The 23,236-nt window shown below is 47.5% G+C and overlaps 2 protein-coding genes across 3 annotated transcripts; one reads left to right on the top strand and one right to left on the bottom strand.

Annotated features, from left to right (window-relative positions):
* Positions 1 to 14,951: 14,951 nt before the first annotated feature.
* On the top strand, positions 14,952 to 19,244 carry LOC119327348 (protein WVD2-like 5). 2 transcript variants are annotated; one of them, XM_037600468.1, is made up of 8 exons: positions 14,952 to 15,215; positions 15,374 to 15,745; positions 15,843 to 16,025; positions 16,189 to 16,250; positions 16,937 to 17,090; positions 17,173 to 17,244; positions 17,346 to 17,456; positions 18,613 to 19,244. In XM_037600468.1, the coding sequence occupies exons 2-8, from the start codon at positions 15,515 to 15,517 to the stop codon at positions 18,949 to 18,951; spliced, it is 1,152 nt and encodes a 383-aa protein (XP_037456365.1). In that variant the 5' UTR covers positions 14,952 to 15,215; positions 15,374 to 15,514; the 3' UTR covers positions 18,952 to 19,244. The 2 variants fall into 2 exon arrangements, with proteins under 2 accessions (XP_037456365.1, XP_037456366.1); XM_037600469.1 differs by having other exon boundaries at positions 15,360 to 15,745.
* Positions 19,245 to 19,326: 82 nt separating this feature from the next.
* On the bottom strand, positions 19,327 to 20,747 carry LOC119327349. The gene is made up of 2 exons (XM_037600470.1): positions 19,879 to 20,747; positions 19,327 to 19,792 (listed from the first exon to the last, which is right to left on the bottom strand). Exons 1-2 carry the CDS (start codon positions 20,604 to 20,606, stop codon positions 19,657 to 19,659), a joined length of 864 nt encoding a protein of 287 aa, XP_037456367.1. The 5' UTR covers positions 20,607 to 20,747; the 3' UTR covers positions 19,327 to 19,656.
* Between the last annotated feature and the right edge of the window lie 2,489 nt (positions 20,748 to 23,236).

The raw sequence follows: 23,236 nt of genomic DNA, 5'->3' as shown, positions 1-23,236 counted from the left end.
GCTTATAAGTTATGTCGAATGGGAGGAGCTCAATGGCCCATTTTGCAATCCGGCCCATTGCGTCACAGTTGTTTATAATATCATTAAGTGGTACTTCCGAGGCTACTGTTATTGAACACTCTTGAAAGTAGTGTCGTAGCTTCCAGGATGCCATGAATACCGCGTACGCAATCTTTTAATAATGCGGGTACTGTGATTTGCAGGGAGTGAGGACAGTGGACACATAATAGACCAGCTTTTGAAGGGGGAATTTGTGTCCGTCCGTTTCTCGTTCGACGACGAGTACTGCGCTTACAACCTGATGTGTTGCTGCAATGTACAATAGCATTGGTTTGCCAATGTTTGGCGTGGCCAGGACTGGGTTTGTTGCCAATATGGATTTTATTTCGTTGAGTCCGGCCGTGGCTGCATCCGTCCATTCGAAGTGTTTGGTGCGCCGAAGGAGGCGGTAAAGGGGTAGGGCCTTTTCTCCCAAGTGGGAGATAAAGCGGCTTAGAGCCGCCACGCATCCGGTTAACTTTTGTATTTGTTTGAGGTCCTTTGGGATATCCAGTTGCGACAGAGCTCGGATCTTGGCTGGATTTGCTTCAATTCCTCTACCGGATACAATGAAGCCCAAGAGCTTTCCGGCTGGAACGCCGAAAACGCATTTTTCCGGGTTGAGCTTGATGTCGTATGTTCGGAGGTTATCGAATGTGAGCCTCAAGTCGTCTACTAGAGATTCGACATGTCTTGTTTTGACGACCACATCATCTACATATGCCTCCACTGTTTTGCCAATCTGGTTTGCCAGACATGTCTGAATCATGCGCTGATATGTTGCGCCGACGTTTTTGAGCCCGAAGGGCATTGTGTTGAAGCAGAATGGGCCGTATGGTGTGATGAATGCCGTTGCGGCTTGGTCTAGTTCTGCCATCTTGATTCGATGGTAGCCGGAATATGCGTCGAGGAAACACAACGAATCATGTCCTGCGGTAGCATCGATAATTTGATCGATGCGGGGGAGGGGGAAGGGATCCTTTGGGCAAGCCTTGTTAAGGTCCTTAAAATCAACGTACAGGCGCCAGGATTTGTCCTTCTTTGGTACCATCACCAAGTTTGCTAGCCAGTCCGGATGTTTTATATCTCTGATGAATCCGGCCTCCAATAGGTTTGCTAGCTCTTCTCCCATGGCCTGTCTCTTAGGTTCGGAAAAACGCCGAAGAGCTTGTTTGACAGGCTTGAATCCTTTTAGAATATTTAAGCTGTGCTCGGCCAGCCTGCGTGGGATTCCTGGCATGTCTGAAGGGTGCCAGGCAAAAATGTCCCAGTTCTCTCATAGGAACTCTCGCAGTGCGGCGTCTACATCAGGGTCTAAATGTGCCCCGATGGAAGCTGTTTTATTGGGGTCCGTTGGATGGACCTGGAATTTGACTATTTTGTCCGCCGGTTTAAAGGAGGTGGACTTGGATCTTTTGTCGAGTACCACATCGTCCCTATTCACCATAGAGCGCAGCGTAGTCAGTTCCTCAGCCGCTAGGGCTTCGGATAGTGCCTCGAGGGTCAGTGCGGCTGTCTTGTTTTCGGCGCGGAGTGCTATGTCCGGATCACTAGCGAGAGTGATGATCCCGTTAGGCCCGGGCATCTTGAGCTTCATGTACCCGTAATGGGGTATTTCTTGGAAGATTGTAAACGCTTCCCGCCCTAGCAGAGCGTGATAACCGCTGCTGAACGGAGCCACATGGAACGTGACCTCTTCGGACCTGTAATTATCCGGCATGTCGAACACCAAGTGTGATTTTTCCTGTACAGCGCGCTTCCCGACTGGGGATTATTCCTCTAAAGGTTGTGCTGCTTCGCTCAATGCGGTTCCAGTCTATTTCCATTTTTTGAAGGGTTTCCTCATAAATGAGGTTCAATCCACTGCCGCCGTCCATGAGTACCTTGGTAAGACGAAAGCCGTCCACTATTGGACTGAGGACCAATGCCGCTGGTGCTCGGGCTGTTCGGAATTTAGGTTCATCACTGGCGTTAAAGGTAATAGCCGTGTCACTCCATGGGTTTATTGTTGCTACTTGGTAGACTTCGGCAAGGCTGTGGAGTGTCCTTTTCGCATATTATTTGATGCGAAAGTCTCAAAGACTGTTAATACCGTATTGGTGTCTCTGGGGTGGCTTTCTGTGGCCTCCGGAATTAGGAGATTTTTGCCAATTTTGGCCACCTGCCGGAGTATCCAACATGCTCTGAGGCTGTGAGTTGGTGTGGCGTCCTCTGTACTGTGAATTTCACAGGGTCCATTGAGCCATCCTTCCAGTACAGTTCCATGCCCTGTAGAGGGTTTTTGCTTTTTAGTGCTTGACCCGGGTGTCTGGTGATGATGCACCCTTTTATTTCGGACTGGGTTTGTATTCAGGGCCGGATTGTCCCAAAATTTTATTTCGGTTTTCCAGGCGCTTTCCATCGCACAGTATTTTCGTACAATGGACGCCAAGTCAGCGAAGCGTGTAATATCACGGCGAATTATGGCGTTGAGTATTCCCTTGTCCGTGCAATTATTGCAGAAGATTGAGATTGTGTCTTCCTCGCGACAGTCCCTTAGCCTGTTCTTAACCAGGAGGAATCTGGCCCACTAATGATGTACTGTTTCATCGGGCTCTTGCCTGATTTTGGATAGATCGCTTATGTTGGGGTGGGTGGGTGGAATTAAATCCGAAGCCTCACCCCATCTGAGGCTCAGAGGCCGAGGAATTTCCGAAGTCGAAAATTTGGATTCCTGGATGTTGTCCAATGAATCCAGCCCGTCGCCTGACTCTAAGTTCAGGTCTTGAGTGATATCCTCCCCTCCGCGGGTATCTGGCTTGGAGGGATCGGGAATCCGGACATAGCGAGTCCTTAAGATAGATGAAGGGTCGCCGCACTGTCCCTCTACCACGACAACGTGATGGGTGACTTGGGGAGAGTTAATCTCTCTCAGATCGGGTTTAGGCCCAATCTGGTCGTAATCCGTAGCGACTCCCAGGGCGGCGAAGCGATCCAAGAGCTCGTTTATGGAGGAGAGCTCCATTGGATCTAACTGCTCGGCGAGTTCCAAGCTGACATGAAGATTGTTTACGATGGCTCGAGAGGTCATCATCGGCGCAGAAGCCGAACAGGTAGTCATAAGAAAACCACCTAGCCGGAGGGTTTGGCCGACAGCCAAAGCTCCCTTAGCAACGGTGCCGTCTTTAAAGACGGGGCGAGGCATCCTTCCTGATGGCGATGACACAGAGGAACTCTCAATGAAAGCACCAATGTCGGTGTCAAAACCGGCGGATCTCGGGTAGGGGGTCCCGAATTGTGCGTCTAGGTCGTATGGTAACAGGAAGCAAGGGACACGAAGTTTTACCCAGGTTCGGGCCCTCTCGATGGAGGTAAAACCCTACGTCCTGCTTGATTAATATTGACGATATGGGTAGTACAAGAGTAGATCTACCACGAGATCGGAGAGGCTAAACCCTAGAAGCTAGCCTATGGTATGATTGTTGTTGTGTATGTTGTCCTACGGACTAAAACCCTCCGGTTTATATAGACATCGGAGAGGGTTAGGGTTACACAAAGTCGGTTACAATGGTAGGAGATCTACATATCCGTATCGCCAAGCTTGCCTTCCACGCCAAGGAAAGTCCCTTCCGGACACAGGACAAAGTCTTCAATCTTGTATCTTCATAGTCCAGGAGTCCGGCTAAAGGTATAGTCCGGCTATCCGAACACCCCCTAATCCAGGACTCCATCAGGGTGTATCCACCATGTATATATCGTATGATGAGGTGGCTGTCCAGTGCCCTGTGGGCAGTGGTTCCTTTTCGTCTCCTGCATCGTCGTCCATACCGTCGATGTCTTCGGAATCGAAGTCAAGCATGTCGGTTAAGTCATCGACAGTGGCTACTAAGTGGGTGGTGGGTGGGCCGCGAAATTTGTCGTCCGCATCCCAGTCCTGCCGGACATAGTTCGGCCAGGATCCTCCTGACAAGGAAAGAAACCTTAACGAGTTCAGTATGTCGCCAAAGGGCGAGTGCAGAAAAACATCCGCGGAGGTAAACCCCATGATCGGCGCCCAATCGGATTCGATAGGAATGGGCGCGGGCGGTTCGGAGTCCGTGGCTGGAGAAGGATCCGGCAGTTTAACAACACAACTCTCGTGCAAGGTAAGGTCGATGTTTGGCTCGATCGCCGCTGAGGGTAAGGCCTCCATGGCGGGGTCTATCCACCCGTCCATGGACGGTGCAACTTGCTCCGAATTGAGGGTCGGAGCGGCTGCCTGTGCGATCTCCTGGACACTGTCCGATGGTATAGCTAAATCATACTCATCGTGACCGCGTGACGCACAAGGCAGAGGCTCGAATCCGTCGAAGATCAAGTCTCCACGGATATCGGCCGTGTAGTTTAAGCTTCCAAACCTGACCTGGTGGCCAGGGGCGTAACTTTCAATCTGCTCCAGATGGCCAAGCGAATTGGCCCGCAGTGCAAAGCCGCCGAAGACGAAGATCTGTCCGGGGAGAAATGTCTCACCCTGGACTGCATCGCTATCGATGATCGTAGGAGCCATCAAGCCTAACGGCGATGACCCAGAGGAACTCTCAATGAAAGCACCAGTGTCGGTGTCAAAACCGGCGGATCTCAGGTAGGGGGTCCCGAACTGTGCGTCTAAGGCGGATGGTAACAGGAGGCAGGGGACACGATGTTTTACCCAGGTTCGGGCCCTCTTGATGGAGGTAAAACCCTACGTCCTGCTTGATTAATATTGATGATATGGGTAGTACAGGAGTAGATCTACCACGAGATCAGAGAGGCTAAACCCTAGAATCTATCCTATGGTATGATTGTATGTTGTAGTTGTTGTTTCCTACGGACTAAAACCCTCCGGTTTATATAGACACCGGAGAGGGTTAGGGTTACACAAGGTCGGTTACAAAGGAGGAGATATACATATCCATATTGCCTAGCTTGCCTTCCATGCCAAGTAGAGTCCCATCCGGACACGAGACGAAGTCTTCAATCTTGTATCTTCATAGTCCAACAGTCCGGCCAAAGGATATAATCCGGCTGTCCAGAGACCCCCTAATCCAGGACTCCCTCAATCGTCAAGCTAGTTTTCATCACGTTCATATGATTCGCGTTCGGTACTTTGATAATTTGATATGTGGGTGGACCGGTGCTTGGGTACTATCCTTCCTTGGACAAGCATCCCACTTATGATTAACCCCTATTGCAAGCATCTACAACTACAATAGAAGTATTAAGGTAAACCTAACCATAGCATGAAACATATGGATCCAAATCAGCCCCTTACGAAGCAATGCATAAACTAGGGTTTAAGCTTTTGTCACTCTAGCAACCCATCATCTACTTATTACTTCCCAATGCCCTCCTCTAGGCCCAAACAATGGTGAAGTGTCATGTAGTCGATGTTCACATGACACCACTAGAGGAAAGACAACATACATCTCATCAAAATATCGAACGAATACCAAATTCACATGACTACTTATAGCAAGACTTCTCATATGTCCTCAGGAACAAACGTAACTACTCACAAATCATATTCATGTCATAATCATAGGGGTATTAATATGCATAAAGGATCTGAACATATGATCTTTCACCGAATAAACCAACTAGCATCAACTACAAGGAGTAATCAACACTACTAGCAACCCAGAGGTACCAATCTCAGGCTTTGGGACAAAGATTGGATACAAGAGATGAACTAGGGTTTGAGATGAGATGGTGCTGGTGAAGATGTTGATGGAGATTGACCCTCTCCTGATGAGAGGATCGATGGTGATGACGATGGTGATTATTTCCCCCTCCGGAGGGAATTTTCCCTGGCAGAACAACTCCGCCGGAGCCCTAGATTGGTTCCGCCAAGGTTCCGCCTCGTGGCAGTGGAGTTTTGTCCCGTGAGCTAGCTTATGATTTTTTCCTCGACGAAAGACTCCATATAGCCAAAGATGGGCATCAGAGGGCTGCCAGGGGGCCCACAAGGCAGGGGGGCGCGCACAGGGGGGTAGGGCGTGCCCCCCACCCTCGTGGATGGTGGGTGGCCCCCCTCTAGTACTTCTTTTTCCCAATATTTTTTATATATTCTAAAACTTGCTCTCGTGAAATTTCAGGACTTTTGGAGTTGTGTAGAATAGGTCTCTAATATTTGCTCCTTTTCCAGCCCAGAATTCCAGTTGTCGGCATTCTCCCTCTTCATGTAAACCTTGTAAAATATGAGAGAATAGGAATAAGTGTTGTGACATAATGTGTAATAAAAGCATGATGCAAAATGGACGTATCATGTGTTCATAAAACGCCATCAATTAATGGAAACTTAGCATCGAGCTAGCACAAGAAGTAGATGATGATCAGATGAACACGGACCACACTAGGGAACCCGTCGATGATGAATTCATCAACCCCAAACGGTTGAATACTAGCAAGCATTTTCCCACAACACACACGGCCTATTCCATCACAAATAGGTCGGATGGATCAACTGTATGCCATGTATCTCACATCGCAAAAAGTAATGCGGTAGACCTTCTTTAACATGTGTTAAAAAAATAAGGACCTCAAGGTTAAATTAGCTGAGGGAATAGGGCATTTCGGTCATTTGACTGAAATGACCCATCCCATCACCTAATTTAACATCGACACAACTTCCCATCCAGTCACCCATCCGATGGCTGTTGCAGCCTAAGCACACTTAACTTGATAGTTTTCTTACATGAGCTACCGGTGGAACATCTATTCCTTGCTGATAGGAATGCCTCTTCACATCCTTATGGTGTATCCGGATGACCGCCCGTCCCACAATCGCCACAGATGTTGTGTAGACAGAGCATATCACATACGTCTTATTAGAAGCAATTGTTTGCGTTATTATCGGTCTTCGCACATATTTCTGATTACAGACCTATTTGCCGTGTATCACACACATCTTGTTATATTAAACCATTTCTGTTCTCTTGCCTAATCACAAACAGTTCATCCGAGTGAACTGTATGTTGTACATCGCACACACCTTGATTGGGCTGGCCGTTTCTTTTGTGTTGCCTAATCACAGCCAGTGAACCGTATGATGTATATCGCACACGCCTTCATCTGGCTACCCGTTTCTTTTGTTCCTCATCGCAAACAGTAAATTGAACTGAATCATATGCCCTTCATCGCACACGCAACTAAAACCTGAATCGTGTTTGATGCATCCGTCATCGCAAATGTTTTATACATTTCTGACGGTTTTCATACAGCACCGTTTGCGCTTATTGCATCGCACACAATTTTTCAAAGGGTCTCTGATCATAGTGTCGCGTTAGCAGCATCCTGCAGTAGTGCAGGTTACTACAGACTGTTCTGTTTTTAACAGCTTCTGTTTCTATGTGTTGTTTGCTTATTTTGAGGATTCTATGGGTAGTATCGGGGGGTATGAACCATGGAATATAGTAGATATTACACCAATATAAATAAAGAATGAGTTCACAACAGTACCAAAAGTGGTGATTTATTTTCTTATACTAACGGAACTTATGAGATTTTCTGTTGAGTTTTGTGTTGTGAAGTTTTCAAGTTTTGGGTAAGGATTTGATGGACTATGAAATAAGAAGTGGCAAGAGCCTAAGCTTGGGGATGCCCAAGGCACCCCAATGTAATATTCAAGGACAACCAAGAGCCTAAGCTCGGGAATGCCCTGGAAGGCATCCCCTCTTTCGTCTTCGTCTATCGGTAACTTTACTTGAGGCTATATTTTTATTCACCACATGATATGTGTTTTGCTTGGAGCGTCCTGTATGATTTGAGTCTTTGTTTTGTAGTTTGCCACAATCATCCTTGTTGTACACACGTTTGAGAGAGATATGCATGAATCATGATTTATTAGAATACTCTATGTGCTTCACTTATATCTTTTGAGCTAGGAAATTTTGCTCTAGTGCTTCACTTATATCTTTTTAAAGCACGGTGGTGGTTTTATTTTATAGAAATTGATGAACTCTCATGCTTCACTTTTATTATTTTGAGAGTCTTTAAACAACATGGTAATTTGCTTTTGTTATAAATTTAGTCCTAGTATGATAGGCATCCAAGAGGGATATAATCAAAACTTTCATATAAAGTGCATTGAATACTATGATAAGTTTGATTCCTTACGATTGTTTTGAGATATGAAGATGGTGATATTAGAGTAATGCTAGTGATTAATTGTGAATTTGAGAAATACTTGTGTTAAAGTTTGTAATTCCTGTAGCATGAATGTATGGTGAACCGTTATGTGATGAAGTCAGAGCAAATTTATTTATTGATTATCTTCCTTATGAGTGGTAGTCGGGGACGAGCGATGGTCTTTTCCTACCAATCTATCGCCCTAGGAGCATGCGCGTAGTACTTCGTTTCGATAACTAATATATTTTTGTAATAAGTATGTGAGTTTTTTATGACTAATGTTGAGTCCATGGATTATACGCACTCTCACCTTTTCGGCATTGCTAGCCTATCTAGTGCCGCGCAACTTTCGCTGGTACCATAAACCCACCATATACCTTCCTCAAAACAGCCACCATACCTACCTATTATGGCATTTCCATAGCCATTCAAGATAGATTGCCATGCAACTTTTCACCGTTCTGTTTATTATGACACGTTCCATCATTGTCATATTGCTTTGCATGATCATGTAGTTGACCTCGTATTTGTGGCAAAGCCACCGTTCATAATTCTTTCATACATGTCACTCTTAATTCATTGCACATCCTGGTACACCGCCGGCGGCATTCATATAGAGTCATATTTTGTTCTAAGTATCGAGTTGTAATTCTTGAGTTGTAAGTAAATAAAAGTGTGATGATCTTCATTATTAAAGCATTGTCCCATGTGAGAAAGGATGATGGAGACTATGATTCCCCCACAAGTCGGGATGAGATTCCGGGCGAAAAAAGAGGCCAAAAAATGAGAGAAGGCCCAAATAAAAAATGAGAGAAAAGAGAGAAGGGGCAATGTTACTATCCTTTTACCACACTTGTGCTTCAAAGTAGCACCATGATCTTCATGATAAAGAGTCTCCTATGTTGACACTTTCATATACTAGTGGGAATTTTTCATTATAGAACTTGGCTTGTATATTCCAATGATGGGCTTCCTCAAAATTCCCTAGGTCTTCGTGAGCAAGCAAGTTGGATGCACACCCACTTAATTTCTTTTTGAGCTTTCATAAACTTATAGCTCTAGTGCATCTATTGCATGGCAATCCCTACTCACTCACATTGATATCTATTGATGGGCATCTCCATAGCCCATTGATACGCCTAGTTCATGTGAGACTATCTCCTTCTTCTTGTCTTCTCCACAACCACCTTCTATTCCACCTATAGTGCTATGTCCATGGCTCACGCTCATGTATTACGTGAAAGTTGAAAAGGTTTGAGAACATCAAAAGTATGAAACAATTGCTTGGCTTGTCATCGGGGTTGCGCATAATTTAAATATTTTGTGTGGTGAAGATGGAGCATAGCTAGACTATATGATTTTGTAGGGATAAGCTTTCTTTGTCCATGTTATTTTGAGAAGACATAATTGCCTTGTTAGTATGCTTGAAGTATTATTGTTTTTATGTCAATATTAAACTTTTGTTTTGAATCTTACGGATCTGAACATTCATGCCACAATAAAGAAAATTACATGAATAAATATGTTAGGTAGCATCCACATTAAAAATTCTGTTTTTATCATTTACCTACTCGAGGACGAGCAGGAATTAAGCCCGTGGATGCTTGATACGTCTCCAACGTATCTATAATTTTCTATTGTTCCATGCTATTATATTATCTGTTTTGGATGTTTTATATGCATTTATATGCTATTTTATATTATTTTTGGGACTAACCTATTAACCTAGAGCCTAGTGCCAGTTCCTGTTTTCCCCTGTTTTTGAGTTTCGTAGAAAAGGAACACCAAACGGAATAAAACCTTCGTGATGATTTTTCTTGGACTAGAAGACAACCAGGAGACTTGGAGGTGAAGTCGGAGGAGCCACGAGGCATCCACAAGGACGGAGGGCGTGCCCAGGGGGTAGGGCACGCCCCCCAACCTTGTGGGCCCCTCGTGCACCTCCTGACCTAATTCTTTCGCCTATATATTCCCATATATCCCCAAACCACCAGAGGCATCCATGAAAACACTTTTCCACCGCCGCAACCTTCTATACCCGTGAGATCCCATCTAGGGACCTTTTCCAGCACCCTGCTGGAGGGGGATTCGACCACGGAGGGCTTCTACATCAACTCTATTGCCCTTCCGATGAAGCGTGAGTAGTTTACCTCAGACCTATGGGTCCATAGCTAGTAGCTAGATGGCTTCTTCTCTCTCTCTCTCTTTCATTCTCAATACCATGTTCTCCTCGATGTTCTTGGAGATCTATTCGATATAATACTTTTTTGCGGTGTGTTTGCCGAGATCCGATGAATTATGGATTTATGATGAGGTTATGTATGAATATTATTTGAATCTTCTCTGAATTATTTTATGCATGATTTTATATCTTTGTAATTCTCTTCGAACTATCGGTTTGGTTTGGCCAACTAGATTGGTTTTCTTGCAATGGGAGAAGTGCTTAGCTTTGGGTTCAATCTTGCCGTGTCCTTTCCCAATGACAGTAGGGGTAGCAAGGCACGTATTGTATTGTTGCCACCATCGAGGATAAAAAGATAGAGTTTTCATCATATTGCTTGAGTTAATTCCTCTACATCATGTCATCTTACTTAATGCATTACTCCGTTCTTTATGAACTTAATACTCTAGATGCATGATGGATAGCGCTCGATGTGTGGAGTAATAGTAGTAGATGCAGAATCGTTTCGGTCTACTTGACATGGATGCGATGCCTATATTCATGATCATTGCCTTAGATATCGTCATAACTTCGCGCTTTTCTATCAATTTCTTGGCAGTAATTTGTTCACCCACCGTATTATTTTCTATCTTGAGAGAAGCCTCTAGTGAAACCTATGGCTCCCGGCTCTTCCATCATATAAGTTTTTGATCTACAATATTAGTTTTCGATCTACTCTTTTTGCAATCTTTTACTTTCCGATCTATAAACCAAAAATACCAAAAATATTTACTTTACCGTTTGTTTACTTTCATCTATCTCTTTTAGATCTCACTTTTTCAAGTAACTATGAAGGGATTGACAACCCTTTTATCGCGTTGGGTGCAAGTTGTTTGATTGTTTCTTCAGGTATTCGGTGACTTGAGCATTGTCTCTTACTGGATTGATACCTTGGTTCTCAAACCGAGGGAAATACTTATCTCTACTTTGCTACATCAGCCTTTCCTCTTCAAGAGAAAAACCAACGCAAGCTCAAGAAGTAGCAACAAGCTGGAAGAGCAGTTCTCCGGCATAAAAGTCGACTGGGTGGCTCGCCGAGCCCGTCGGATATGAGTGAGGCAGCTTGATGCTCCACCTGCCTCACCTAGCCCGGCAAAGCTAATTACCGCCCTAAGGCGGCATGTGGTTCAGCAACTCACTGCTCGAAGCCAGCTCGCAGAGGAGTGGAAAGTTGCTCCATCCCGACATGATTGGGAGCACGACGGCACGGGCATCGCCGCCTCCAATGCCTGCGACCGCACCATCCATCGTCGACGCACGTGTAGCCGCACCATGCACGCAGAGAAAGAAGTTGGCTGCGCAGATGTCGACAAGGTGGTGGCCCGCACGTCCGCGTCCGCCGCCATCATCGAGGAGAAGTAGAACACTGGAGGCCGCCACCGCTTATATCCCATGGAGGCCACCGTCGGTGCGTCACCGGCTTGTACAACCAGTGACCTATCCGGTCTTTGTCTCAGACCATCCTAGGCACACCCATCTGGACTCCACAGAAGTACCTTCCCCTCGGGCTGAAGCACCCTCTTTGCCACTCCGATGAGTGGCGTAGCCAGACGTAGGGAAGATACATGGGAAGAATATGCCTCCGGGGCTCCTGGCAGTCCGGTTAGCGGCTGCCGGACATGGGGAAGACAAAAGGATCCATCGCGACTGGTCGTAGACTAGTGTAGTGTATCCATGTCATGGGAGTGAAGCTCCGCGCAACTGTACGTGCACATAGTTTTACATTTTTAGTTAAAATATGTCCAAAATGTAACTATTTTCGTCCGGTTTATATGAAATTAGTCATGTTTATATGAAATCTGGCCAAGTTTGCATGAATTTCATCTGGTTTTTTGAAAAAGAGTTTGAAATGTATGTGGCTAGCGTTCGATGGCGGCCTCCCGCATCCGTGTCCGCGGACTGGTCCCTCCTGTTCGTGAACGGATGCGGGAGGAAATTTGCGGGTTGCCGTTGGAGATGCCCTTAGTGGCCGATCAGTCTGGGCAGCTTTCCACCGGACTGTTTGGCCGCTAATTTCCTACTCCCACCGCTGCTGCTCCTCTCCTTTATTCTCCTCGACACACCTCCACAGCCGGCTGTCAGGACGAACAAGTTTCACGACAACAAGTGATTCTGCATGCATTACTTCGGATTCGACAGGAGCTCCGGACCATGGTGATGCCGCCCATGGTCTCCTGCCCCATTGGCATTGATTGCTCCCATGGTCAAGATGGAGGTGCTCTCGTCGGAGGAGGAGGAGCAGCAGCAATCACCCCTCCTCCCAAGGCCGCGCGGAAGATCGAGTTGTTGCTCGAGTGGTTGCGCTTTGGCCGGAGTCCAGCGCCGCCCTCGCGTCCACTTTCGACCAACCACAAAAATCCAAATCGGACGCTGCGCCAAGGAGGAGTCTCCATCCCCAACGCGCGTCTACCGGAGACATCATCCCCGCCACGGGAAGGAGCTGGCTCCATCGTTGCTGCCCCATTGGCAGTCCGGGAGCTAGCGGTTCCCCGGTCGCTGTAAAAAAGGAGGAGCCCTCTTTAGACCGCTAAGGCCTTCCACTATGTACTCGGTGCCACATTTCTTAAAAGCCAGCCACGTATACGCAGATGGCAGTTGAACTTTTTATGGCACCGGTCACACAGTGTGAAAGATTTCGCATCCACTCCAGCACGGGCCTGGGCCTGCATGCATATAAATTAGTAATATATCTGCCCAACTTACCCAAGGACCAGTGTCATGGGGTGTTGCTTTGCATGAGAAAGGACCAAGATGCGCTTAGTTTATTGGCTCATCAAATTTTGCACCGGAGCAAGTAGAAGCATCGATGCCTAGAATTTTTTACTTGGCACCGGGCTGGACAATGTAGGGCATCGGTGCTAAATGTCAAAAAGCAAATTTGGCACCGATTATGCCTACATAGTGGAAGGCCTAACGCACGACCGCCTCGCCTAGTACCTCGGTGGCAACATCGACTCCTCCTCATCCATGGTGATTGCAATCTCTAAGGCGACACGTCGGGCGTCGCTCGAGAGGTCGAACATTGCGCTAGACTGGGTCCTCGCGGGCTCCACGCTCATGGAGGCCTGGGCCATCGACCGATCCAATAAAACCATGGAGACCTCCTCTTGCCACCGACGCTAGATCAACGACCAACTCTTCAAAGTGTGGCTAGAGGAGTGCGAGCGCTTGGCCCAGCTGAAAGGCATGGGCACATGCCAGAGTCCACTACCGCGGACGATCTCGTCGCTAGGACGAGGTGCCCAAGGCTTCGTGCAGGCTATAGAAGTCGAGCGGTTGCGTCGCGAGCGTGAAGTGACGACTGATCAGGGTTGCCACAACGCGTGGCGAGGCTTCCACCACTAGAAGGACGACTACTATGATGACTCAAACGATAGCGGCAACGTGCCGCGGATGACGAAGGAGGTGCCGGGGACCTCAGAGCCCATGCCTACCACTCTACGAGGTCCCCGTCCGGTACCTCGTGTAGTTTAGTTTTTTTATTGTCCAGTTTAACTGAAACTTTGTTAAATTTCATCCTTTTTGATTGTAATAATATATCAAAATCTAACAATCACCGACTTACATGAATTTTATTTGTTTTTATTATCTATTTTTTAAAGATCCAACATCGCTGGCATTCATTGATAATAGCAGGAAGCAATGGAAAACAACAAGGTGGTGAAGGTCCTAGGACCGGAGGATCCGAAGATCAAAGAAAAAGAAAAAACAACAGTCCCAAAAGCTACAACACAACACTCCACACGATCCATACTAGGCAGTGCAGCTCCGACTCTGACGGTGAACTACTAAGGAAACTAGGCAGGGGTGGCATCACGGAGGACCACCGAACGAACCACCTATCACGCGTCATCGTATACCGCCGGCCCTCCCCATCGCGGCTTTGACTTCACAGCAACAGACAGTCGAGGCACTCCCATGGACACGCCGGAGAAGAAGAGCCGACTACCACAACCAAGGCCACATCTCAAACATTGCTCACCACCGTCATCATTGCCACAGAAGCCACCGTGCACATTTGACAAAACATTTGGTATCTTCGGTTGAATGATGACCACCCCTATCACTGGTCTGCACGTGCCACCAAACATTTTCTATCCGTTATAACGAACCGCGTTGGAGTCACCCTTTGAAAAAAAAAGACCCATGGCAGATTCAGCCAAGCAAGGAGATCGGATGCAACTTTCTATGCGGTGTTTCTTAGGGCGGAACTAATCCATCAAGTTTAAGTTCTAAACTTATCCCCGATGCTTGCATTTTTTTTGATTTATTTTAGGTTTTACGATGATGTTCTTTAAGTGAGAAAAGACGTTCATGTCGATTATGAGACGCTTTTGATGATTTTTGTCAATCTTAAGATGTTGCTCTGGCTCACTAACTCGAAGGTCTTCGTAAAGATAGGGTGTGCATATATGTCTGTAGTGGTGAGTGTATGTGCCGATTGTATGTGTTAAAAAAAATGCAACTTTTTCTCTCCTCTTTGCAACCAGTGTGGAGCCAAAGCTAGCCGTGGAACACCGGAGGTAGACGCTGCACACTGCACGCACAGTGTTGACGCGTCTCCATCTCAAACTGAGCTGGTGGGAGGTCTCCCCTCTGCTGTCACATCCCAGATTCACCCCTTCTCCTCGTTGCTTTCAGCCGGCTTGCCCTCCTCCCTCCCCAGTCTCCCCTCGTCGCCAACCCCGCCACCGCCGCCGCAGTTGCCGAAACCCGCCGCCCAGTCCGCCACCCCGAGAGAAGGAGGTTCTCTCCTTCATCGCCCCTCCGTCCTCTCCTCCGCCGGGCTCGCGGGGAGCGAAGATCCGCCCGGACACGGCTCCTCTTGCTGGTAAGCAAAGCCCTAGTACTCGTTGACCGCTGTTCCTTTGGCTCCGGTCTTCTCCCAGATCTTTGTTCTCCATGGCCGATCTCGGCTGAACCCAATCCCGTTTCCTCCCAGTAATTTGGCGTGGATTGACCCAACTTATAGCAGTATACTTTCCGCAGATTTCGGGGGTTGTTCTCTTGCCGCGGCGAGTTTTGAGGATGATGAGCTAAGAAGGTATAGCTCGTGCAAGCCGCCGCCCCTTTGTTGTTTCTGATAAACCGCTGAGCAGGCGAGAGTCTTGCTTGAGGTGGTAGTGAGAGATGGATGCAGTGTCCGAGGTTGCGGATGCCATGGGTGCATTGGGCGTTGACAATGGGGCGAGCCAGAAATTTCTGCCCAAAGACAGTCCAGACAGCGAAGAGTTGGCCGATGTGGCGCTTTCTGGCGAGAGTGAGGTGATCAATCCACCTGAAGAGGTGGGTGGGGAAGCCACCTCGCCATCGGAGGACATAAAATCGCAACCTGAGGACATACAGGCCAGGGTTCCCAAGGTGAGAGCCTGCCATGTTGGTACATTGTCCTCGCTGAGATCTCACATAGATGGTTTGGTGATAATTTTGTGCTTTCTGCCATTTTCATGTGTTCTAGGGAAGCCAGAGCCGTTCCCCTAAGGTTACCAAATCACAGCGCCAGAGCCCGCGGAGCGGCGATAAGAGTCAAGCTAAGAAAAACACTCCGAGTTCTCTGTCCACGAAGGCACCTATTGCACGAGTTTCTGATCCAGATTTAGTTGATAGCTCTTCAAGCAATGGTGATGCTGATGTTAAGAAAGTAAGTTCATTTTTCAGTTCAATTCCCCTATTACTTCTTGGATATTGCACACACATTTTTATAGTGCTGAAATGCAAAACTCTTTGTTGTCCAATATGAGGATGCAAGGGTATGTCTAATGCATTTTGATCTTACTAGAATTGATTGGTCTGTTTTGATTCAGAAGGCGGAGAAGAGCAATTCTCGACCAGTTGCTAAGGAGAGCTTGTCGCTGGAGGATTCAAAGTACGTTGTTTGTTTGTTCTTGTGTGTATATTGTCTCCTTAGTTGTATCTGTTTTATGGATTTAACATCCGCAATCTCTGTGCCCAATTATGGTAGGCTGCACTTTTTGTAAACTGATTAATATGAGTGAAAACAAGTCTCTATTTATGGTACAGCTGGGACAGCTAGTTTTTGTAGTAGCACGAGTTAGTAAGGAAAATGGTTTTTGCATACCATAAAGGGTCTGATACTAAAACTATGCGAAAGCCGAAAAGGATTGCATTCATACTTAGTGTCCTTCTATTTGTTAGGTTATTTTTGTTTGCTGCCGTGCTACCAAATTTTTTAGAAGTGATTCTTGTTGCCATATTGAGAAGTGTCGTCTCAATACATTTTGCATCTATAAAACCTGAAGCACTCACTGCATACTCAATTGGATACTGTCATCTTTAGCCTTTGGATGAGTCTAGCTATATACTTACTCTCCTAATGCACTTGGATATAACCACCCTCTAAATGCATCCTCCATCTGTGAAGCCTTAAACTGTTAAACTCCTTTCTGTATTGTCAACTTTAGCATGTGCACAAGTCTAGCTAATTCCTTTACTTTAAAACTTACTTTTTTCCGTAAACCCTTGTACTACTTACCTATTGCATTTACATTATTAAAATAGTTTCTTACAGTCATATTCTCCATTCAAATACAGGGAGAAGAGGAAAACTCAGAAAGCATCTAACCAACGTGTTGTAAAAAATGATGAAGAATCTAATTGTGAAAGAGTAAAACCTCAGAAGGTTGGCAGCACCCCTTCATATGGGTTTGCATTCAAATGCAATGAGAGAGCTGAAAAGAGAAGGGAGGTAAGTTGTTCTTACATAACTTTTACAACTTGTCATTTTTTTTAATCTCATGCCTTTGCTTACCCATTTTGCAATCAAGTAGTTCTACTCGAAGCTCGAGGAGAAGATCCATGCACAGGAATTGGAGAAAAACAACATGCAGGCAAAATCAAAGGTCCGCATTCTTATTTGTCATTTCCTCAAAATAAATCCATGATTTTTTGTATGGTCCATTGTAATAGTGTTAGCTTTATTTGTTTGTTTATCACCGTGCAGGAAATGGAAGAAGCTGAACTCAGGCAGCTACGGAAAAGTTTGAATTTCAAGGCAGCACCGATGCCCAGCTTTTATAAGGAACCACCAGCTCCCAAGATTGAGTTGAAGAAGGTAACCGTCTTGACCCCTGCTCAGGGAGAGCTTTCTCCTTCCATTCTGTCAAGTGAACTAAGAACTGAATCGGTCGCAACCAGCCTTGTAGACCTTATTAATATATTTGCAACCTGTATAACTGTGAAAGCAGGGAACTCCTGAATGCAAACTTTTCTTTGTTGTCTTGTGGAAACTTAAGTCTTGCTACAATACCTTCATATATAACCAAAGAATACTGTAATTGTTTTTTTTAATCAATACTTGGATTACATAAGAACAGCTTCTGCATTCTTCTAGTAAGATCTAAAACTACACTTACTACACCTAAATTGTGATTCCAGTAGTGCTGCCTTGCTGGTAGCTTCATGTATACATGTCATGATGGTAAAGCCACAAAAGACAGCCGGGAGCATGGCTGGGTTGCATGGCTAATCAGGGAGAGGGTTAGACGAAGTGGACATGATATATACTTCCTGCTTAATGAAAATAGATGCACCAAGGTGCTGGCCCTAACAACCGAATCGAAAGAAATGTCATATCCAAGGAAATATCTTATCTCTAATTGGCTGAAGGCTGAAGCTAAGGGTTATCTTATCTCTAAATGATACTATTCCCAACTAAAAGATAAAATGTATTATCCCTAGCACATGGGTGACCAACCCACATCACATACAGCTGTCACATGGTTATGCATGACTACTTCGTTCAAGAATTCTGGAGAACGTTCTATTTGCAGCCAATTTTTTCACGCCGAAAACATTATTTTCTGTAGCTAGTGCAGTTGTACTGTAGGTGATGGTTACTTCATCAGCTGTTTAGGAGATTCCATTTCTTGTAGATATTATGCAAGTTTCTTTTGGGTGTTTAATTACTAAAATGAAAATCTCCATCACCACATGGTCCATGTCTCTTGCCACTATATTCGAGTAAATCTGAAACTCAGTTAGTTATTTGATTTACCTCTTTGATGAGTTTGTGCAACTTGACCATCCCTAATTATTATGGAGTTAACTGTTAACAGTATTTAAAAAATGGACCGTTAGTTTTCCTGGTAGACAGGTGGTTCAAGTTTCTACCATGATTTGCACTAGCAATTTTAACTCGCAACATGTAATGCTTATTGGTGTGTTCTAGCTTCTGAAGAATACTACTTATCCACTGCTATTCATCGTAGGTCCCTACCACCAGACCTCGATCACCAAAGCTTGGTCGCTCAAAGAACACAACTTCAGCAGGCACAGCAGTAAGTACCAATCCTTCAAGCCGTCCAGTTCGTCTGAGCCTCGACCAAAGGGCCTCCCAAAACAGCCCCAAGGCAGCACCTGCTCCGAAGAAGTCCCAACGGAAATCTCTCCCCAAATTGCCGTCAGAGCAGACAGGTTCTGTTGACATTGCAACTTCGATATCTTCTGCAGAACAGCTAGAAATTAGCAAGTCAACTGCAACTGCAGATCCCATCCGGACGCCAATCCGTGCTCAAGTTACTCCAGACGACCATGTGCTCAACGCATAGAAAACAGTCTTGAGTCCAGTCTTTCGGAAAGCTGAGAGTCATGCCTCAGCCTCCCATGTCTGCATTTTTGTCATTTGGGTAGTAAACTTGTGGCTGGTATCATGTGCTTGAATTAGTGTGATCACCTGGAGTTTGAAGCATGGCAAGCAGCCAATGTACTGTTTATCTTCTCAGTTTGTGTTGTTTTTCAAACAGTACAAGGGAGTGGTGTTATTTGTAGTTAGTAACATTTGCATATGACTACCTTGTATTTCCAAGCCGTGAGACTTCTTTTACTGCAAAATTTGTGCCAATTTTGCTATGAACTTGGTGCATTCAGTGTAATTTTGTGTTCTGTTCCTACATGGAAGATGGATCTGCTTTCTGCTGAACTGCTGGGGCAATCGGTTCTGGCATTTACTGTAATTCACAAGTGGTACATACACCACGTACACCATGTTATCAGGAACATTCTACATGTACAGGCACAGCAAAACCTTATTAGGCTACATATTTATCCTGCAGTGCTGCAGATCCTACCAACCTTAGAAGCGTACTGCTCACACAGGTAGCCGGACTTGGTTTATTCAGTTTACAAGCTGCCGCGTCCCGGCCGGCGACGGCGGTGGCGGCCTCCCTCAGAGGCCGCTGTGATCGTGGCATGTCGCTCTTCCTTGCAGAGTTCCAGATGTAGTTTGTTTACTGGTAGTGAGATTGATTCTTCGTCTAAGAAGCCGCTCTGATGGAGGATGGCTGCGCTGCCCCATAGAACGGCGGCGACCCCGCCGGAGGCTGCCCGTCGTTGAGACCGTCTTCCTCCTCGGCGTCCCACAGGAACCCGGCGTAGGATCCCAGGACATAGCTGCAAGAGAAGCACAGCGAGAAACTGTCACGCATGCCAAGCAAGGAAGCAGCGAAGTGGCGCGCTGAGTTGTTTGGCTGACTGACCAGTCGTCGGGCGCGGCCTGGACGGCGCGGCTGTAGTAAGCGTCGGCGCGCTCAGCGTCGCGGCTGGTCTCCCAGACGAGGCCCGCGTACATCGCCAGGGCGTCGCCGTCGCCGGGGTTGGCGACGATGGCGCGCTCGCAGTACTCCTGCGCCCTCGCCGCGTCCCCCTGCACCTCCTTGAGGAACCTGGCGTAGTTCCCCAGCGGCAGCGAGTTGCCCGGGTTGGCCCTGATCATCCGCCGGTAGTGCGCGTCGGTGGCGCCGCGGTCACCTCCGTCGCCGTCGCCGTCTCCGTCTCCTCCGCGGCCGCCCTGCCAGCCGCCGCACACCCTCCCGCGCCCGCCGCCTCCCCCGACGCCCTCGAGGAGCGCCAGGGCTCCGCCGGCGCCGGCCTCCTGTTCCTCCCCCGCGGCGTCCAGCCCCGTGCTCGTCAGCAGCCGGCGCAGCGGCACGGCCGCCACCCCGACCGCGACCACGTCCTCGTCCTCCTGCTGCGCCTCCTCCTCGTCCAACTCCTCGAGGAAGGCGGAGGCGGCCGGGAGCTGCACCGGCGCCAGCAGATCGGCCTCGGACAATGCGCGGCACAGCGCCCCCTGCTGCCTCGGCCCGTGATGCCCCGCCGGCGACGCCACCGCGAGGTGCCCGTGGCCCAGTACATGCTCCACCGCCGCGGCCGCCGGCACGCGCGCCGCGTTGAGCAGCGGCGAGGACGCGCTCCGCAGCAGCATCACGGCCACCCGCGGTCTACCCTCAGTCCCTCACCCTCACCCCAGAGAGAGAGAGAGAGAGAGAGAGAGAGAGAAATATCTCAGGCGGACTGGCAGCGTACGGGCAAGCGCGTCGCGTCACTCACTGAGTCACTGACTGACACTGCGGGCACGGCTGGCGCGAGATATATATCCGGCGAGCAGGGCCGATGAGGCACGTGATGAACGCCGACGTGTGGGGCCTCGACTGGGCGCGGCGGGCCCGTGGTGGTTGCGGCCGCAGCGGGGGCGGGCCCGGGTAGGAAGAGGGGTCGGGGGCGACGGACGGACGGTATGAGCTCCGGGCTAGGCGACACAGCGCGGGGTGGTGGGCGAGCGCGACGGCCCACGGCGTAACCCGCGGCTGGCTCTTCCGGTGACTCGGTCTGTGGGCAGCCATTACCCTGGGGCGTCCAGCGCTCTCCAGCTTGGCTTTGCGGGGTGAAAGTGAAACCGAGTAGCGTGCGGACGGCAGGAGAGCAGCGGTTATATGTGGCGCGAAGGAACGGAGCGGTTGGTTATCATCGGCAAGGGAAGATCCAACCCAATGGTTCTGGGGCGCAAAATCTTCCCTTGGAGTGTAGGGGCGGCCTGATGGGTTGCGTACCCCTCCGTGTGTGACGGACGGACGGTGGTGCCGTGCCGTTGTTGCGTCTCTCCGTGTACTACGCCAGGCCAGATACCGTTGTATGGATTGTCCATTCATGACTTGCTTGAAATCATGCTAAGCCGTACGAATGAATGGGCAATCGGGCATTCAACAATAATCGTTCTCCAAATCAGTTCGTATATAAGCTACAAACTAGAAATGCATCTCATTAGAAGTGCACACCTCTAATGAATACTGCAGCTTTAGGCTCAATGACGCCCCATTTTCACGCTCTCAAAAAATAAGTAGAGTACAATTCAAACCTGAATGAAAATATATTATCACAACATCTTGATTCGAAACTTAAGAATTCAAGTACACACACTTGAACTACATATCAAATTTAATGTTTTCCAGACTTAATCGTTCAAATTCGAACACAACATATGGTTCAAATGAAATAACAATCCAAAAGAAAACATGATAAAGACGTAAGAATCAAGTGCTATGAAGTGGCCAACGGTGCTCAATAAGATTTTCATGGAGCTGGTTGTATGCTTCTAGGTTCTTGATCCTTCAATGTGCTTGGAGGAATGCTTGGATCATGTTTGCATGACGTTCAGGCTCCGCCATGACACCATTGTAGATGCCGCAAGTTCTCCGTGTCATCTCTCTCGACCTCTATGATCATGTTGTGCAAGATCACATATGTTGTCACGACCTGTCAAAGGCTTTTAGGCTTCAAACTCAACATGGCCACGGATAAATGCAAAGCGTTTTTTAAGCACACCAAAAGCTCTCTCAACATCCTTCCTAGTAGATTCTTGGCACACTAAGTGAGATTTCTTGTTACCTTGAGGATGTTGGGTCTTCACAAATGTGGCTCAAGGAGGGTAGATACCATCAACAAGGTAGTGCCTCAGGTTATACTGTTGGCCATTGACAACATAGTTACAAGTTCGAGCATCACCGGCAAATAGCCTTGCAAAAGGATGGGATCATTGCATGACATTGAGGTCATGTTTTGGAGCCAAGCATCCCGAAGTATGCATGTTAGATCCACAGATCATGTGATGTAACTGCCTCAATATTGATGGTTGGGATCATGTCTATGTTGTTTGTATTGACATTTCCATGCCACATGATAATTGTTCCATGTCCATGTTCTCCCCCTCCATCATCTTCATCTCATAGAAACAAACCATCTTCTCCTCTTTCCGGTTGGCCGCCAATGACCTATTTACCTCCAACATCGCAATTAACTCCTCATTGTATGCTCGAACAACATGCTTCTTGGCTAGCTTTGAGTTTTTATTTCCATCTGTCCGAAGTTGAGGAGTGGATGGGTTCTCTACCAAGTCATCGTCAACTTGTGTGTTGGGCCTTTGCCTCTTCGATGTGTTTGAAAGTTCCTTCTTGCCCACATCTCATTTCCAACTAGCACCCTATAGCAATGAAATCATCTACATCATCATTCAGTTGCTCACTACAATAGCAAATAAAGAACCTAGCAATCAATATCAAATCATGCATCATTCAATTGAGCAATTACAAAATAAGAAGTATGTTTGTTCCTTGCAGGGATATCCTTGGGAACATCGGCTTCACTCTTTGTCTCATCTGAACCGGTCTCGTCTTCGGCCACTAGAGGTGGAAGGGTCATTGCGCGACTCTAGGTGGACAAGGGATGTAGGATGGTGGTGGTGGAGCTACCGACGACCACCTCTGGCGACCGATAGCTCTCAATCTCTTCACTTGGCGTTTGTCGATTTGGTCCTTGTGGTGCCAAACTTGCGATTGGCAATGGGTCTTCAACGTTGACGAGGGTGGCGAAGGGTGCAACGATGGTGGAGTTGTCCATTCCAGCGGTCATTGGGGCTAGGGGCAACCGATGGAGGGCAAGTGACGGTGGCCGGATCGAGCGGCAAAGCAGCGGATGAGTGGGGAGCAACACAGCGTGTTCCCTTTTTCTTCTTCTAAGAAGTGCCCACTCTAGACTATATTTGAGCTAGTGGGGTGAGTC

The sequence above is a fragment of the Triticum dicoccoides genome, chromosome 7A (genome assembly GCF_002162155.2).
Source record: "Triticum dicoccoides isolate Atlit2015 ecotype Zavitan chromosome 7A, WEW_v2.0, whole genome shotgun sequence".
NCBI classification, from domain to species: Eukaryota; Viridiplantae; Streptophyta; class Magnoliopsida; order Poales; family Poaceae; genus Triticum; species Triticum dicoccoides.
Note: the sequence above shows the minus strand (reverse complement) of the source record. Positions and strands in the feature narration are given on the sequence as shown.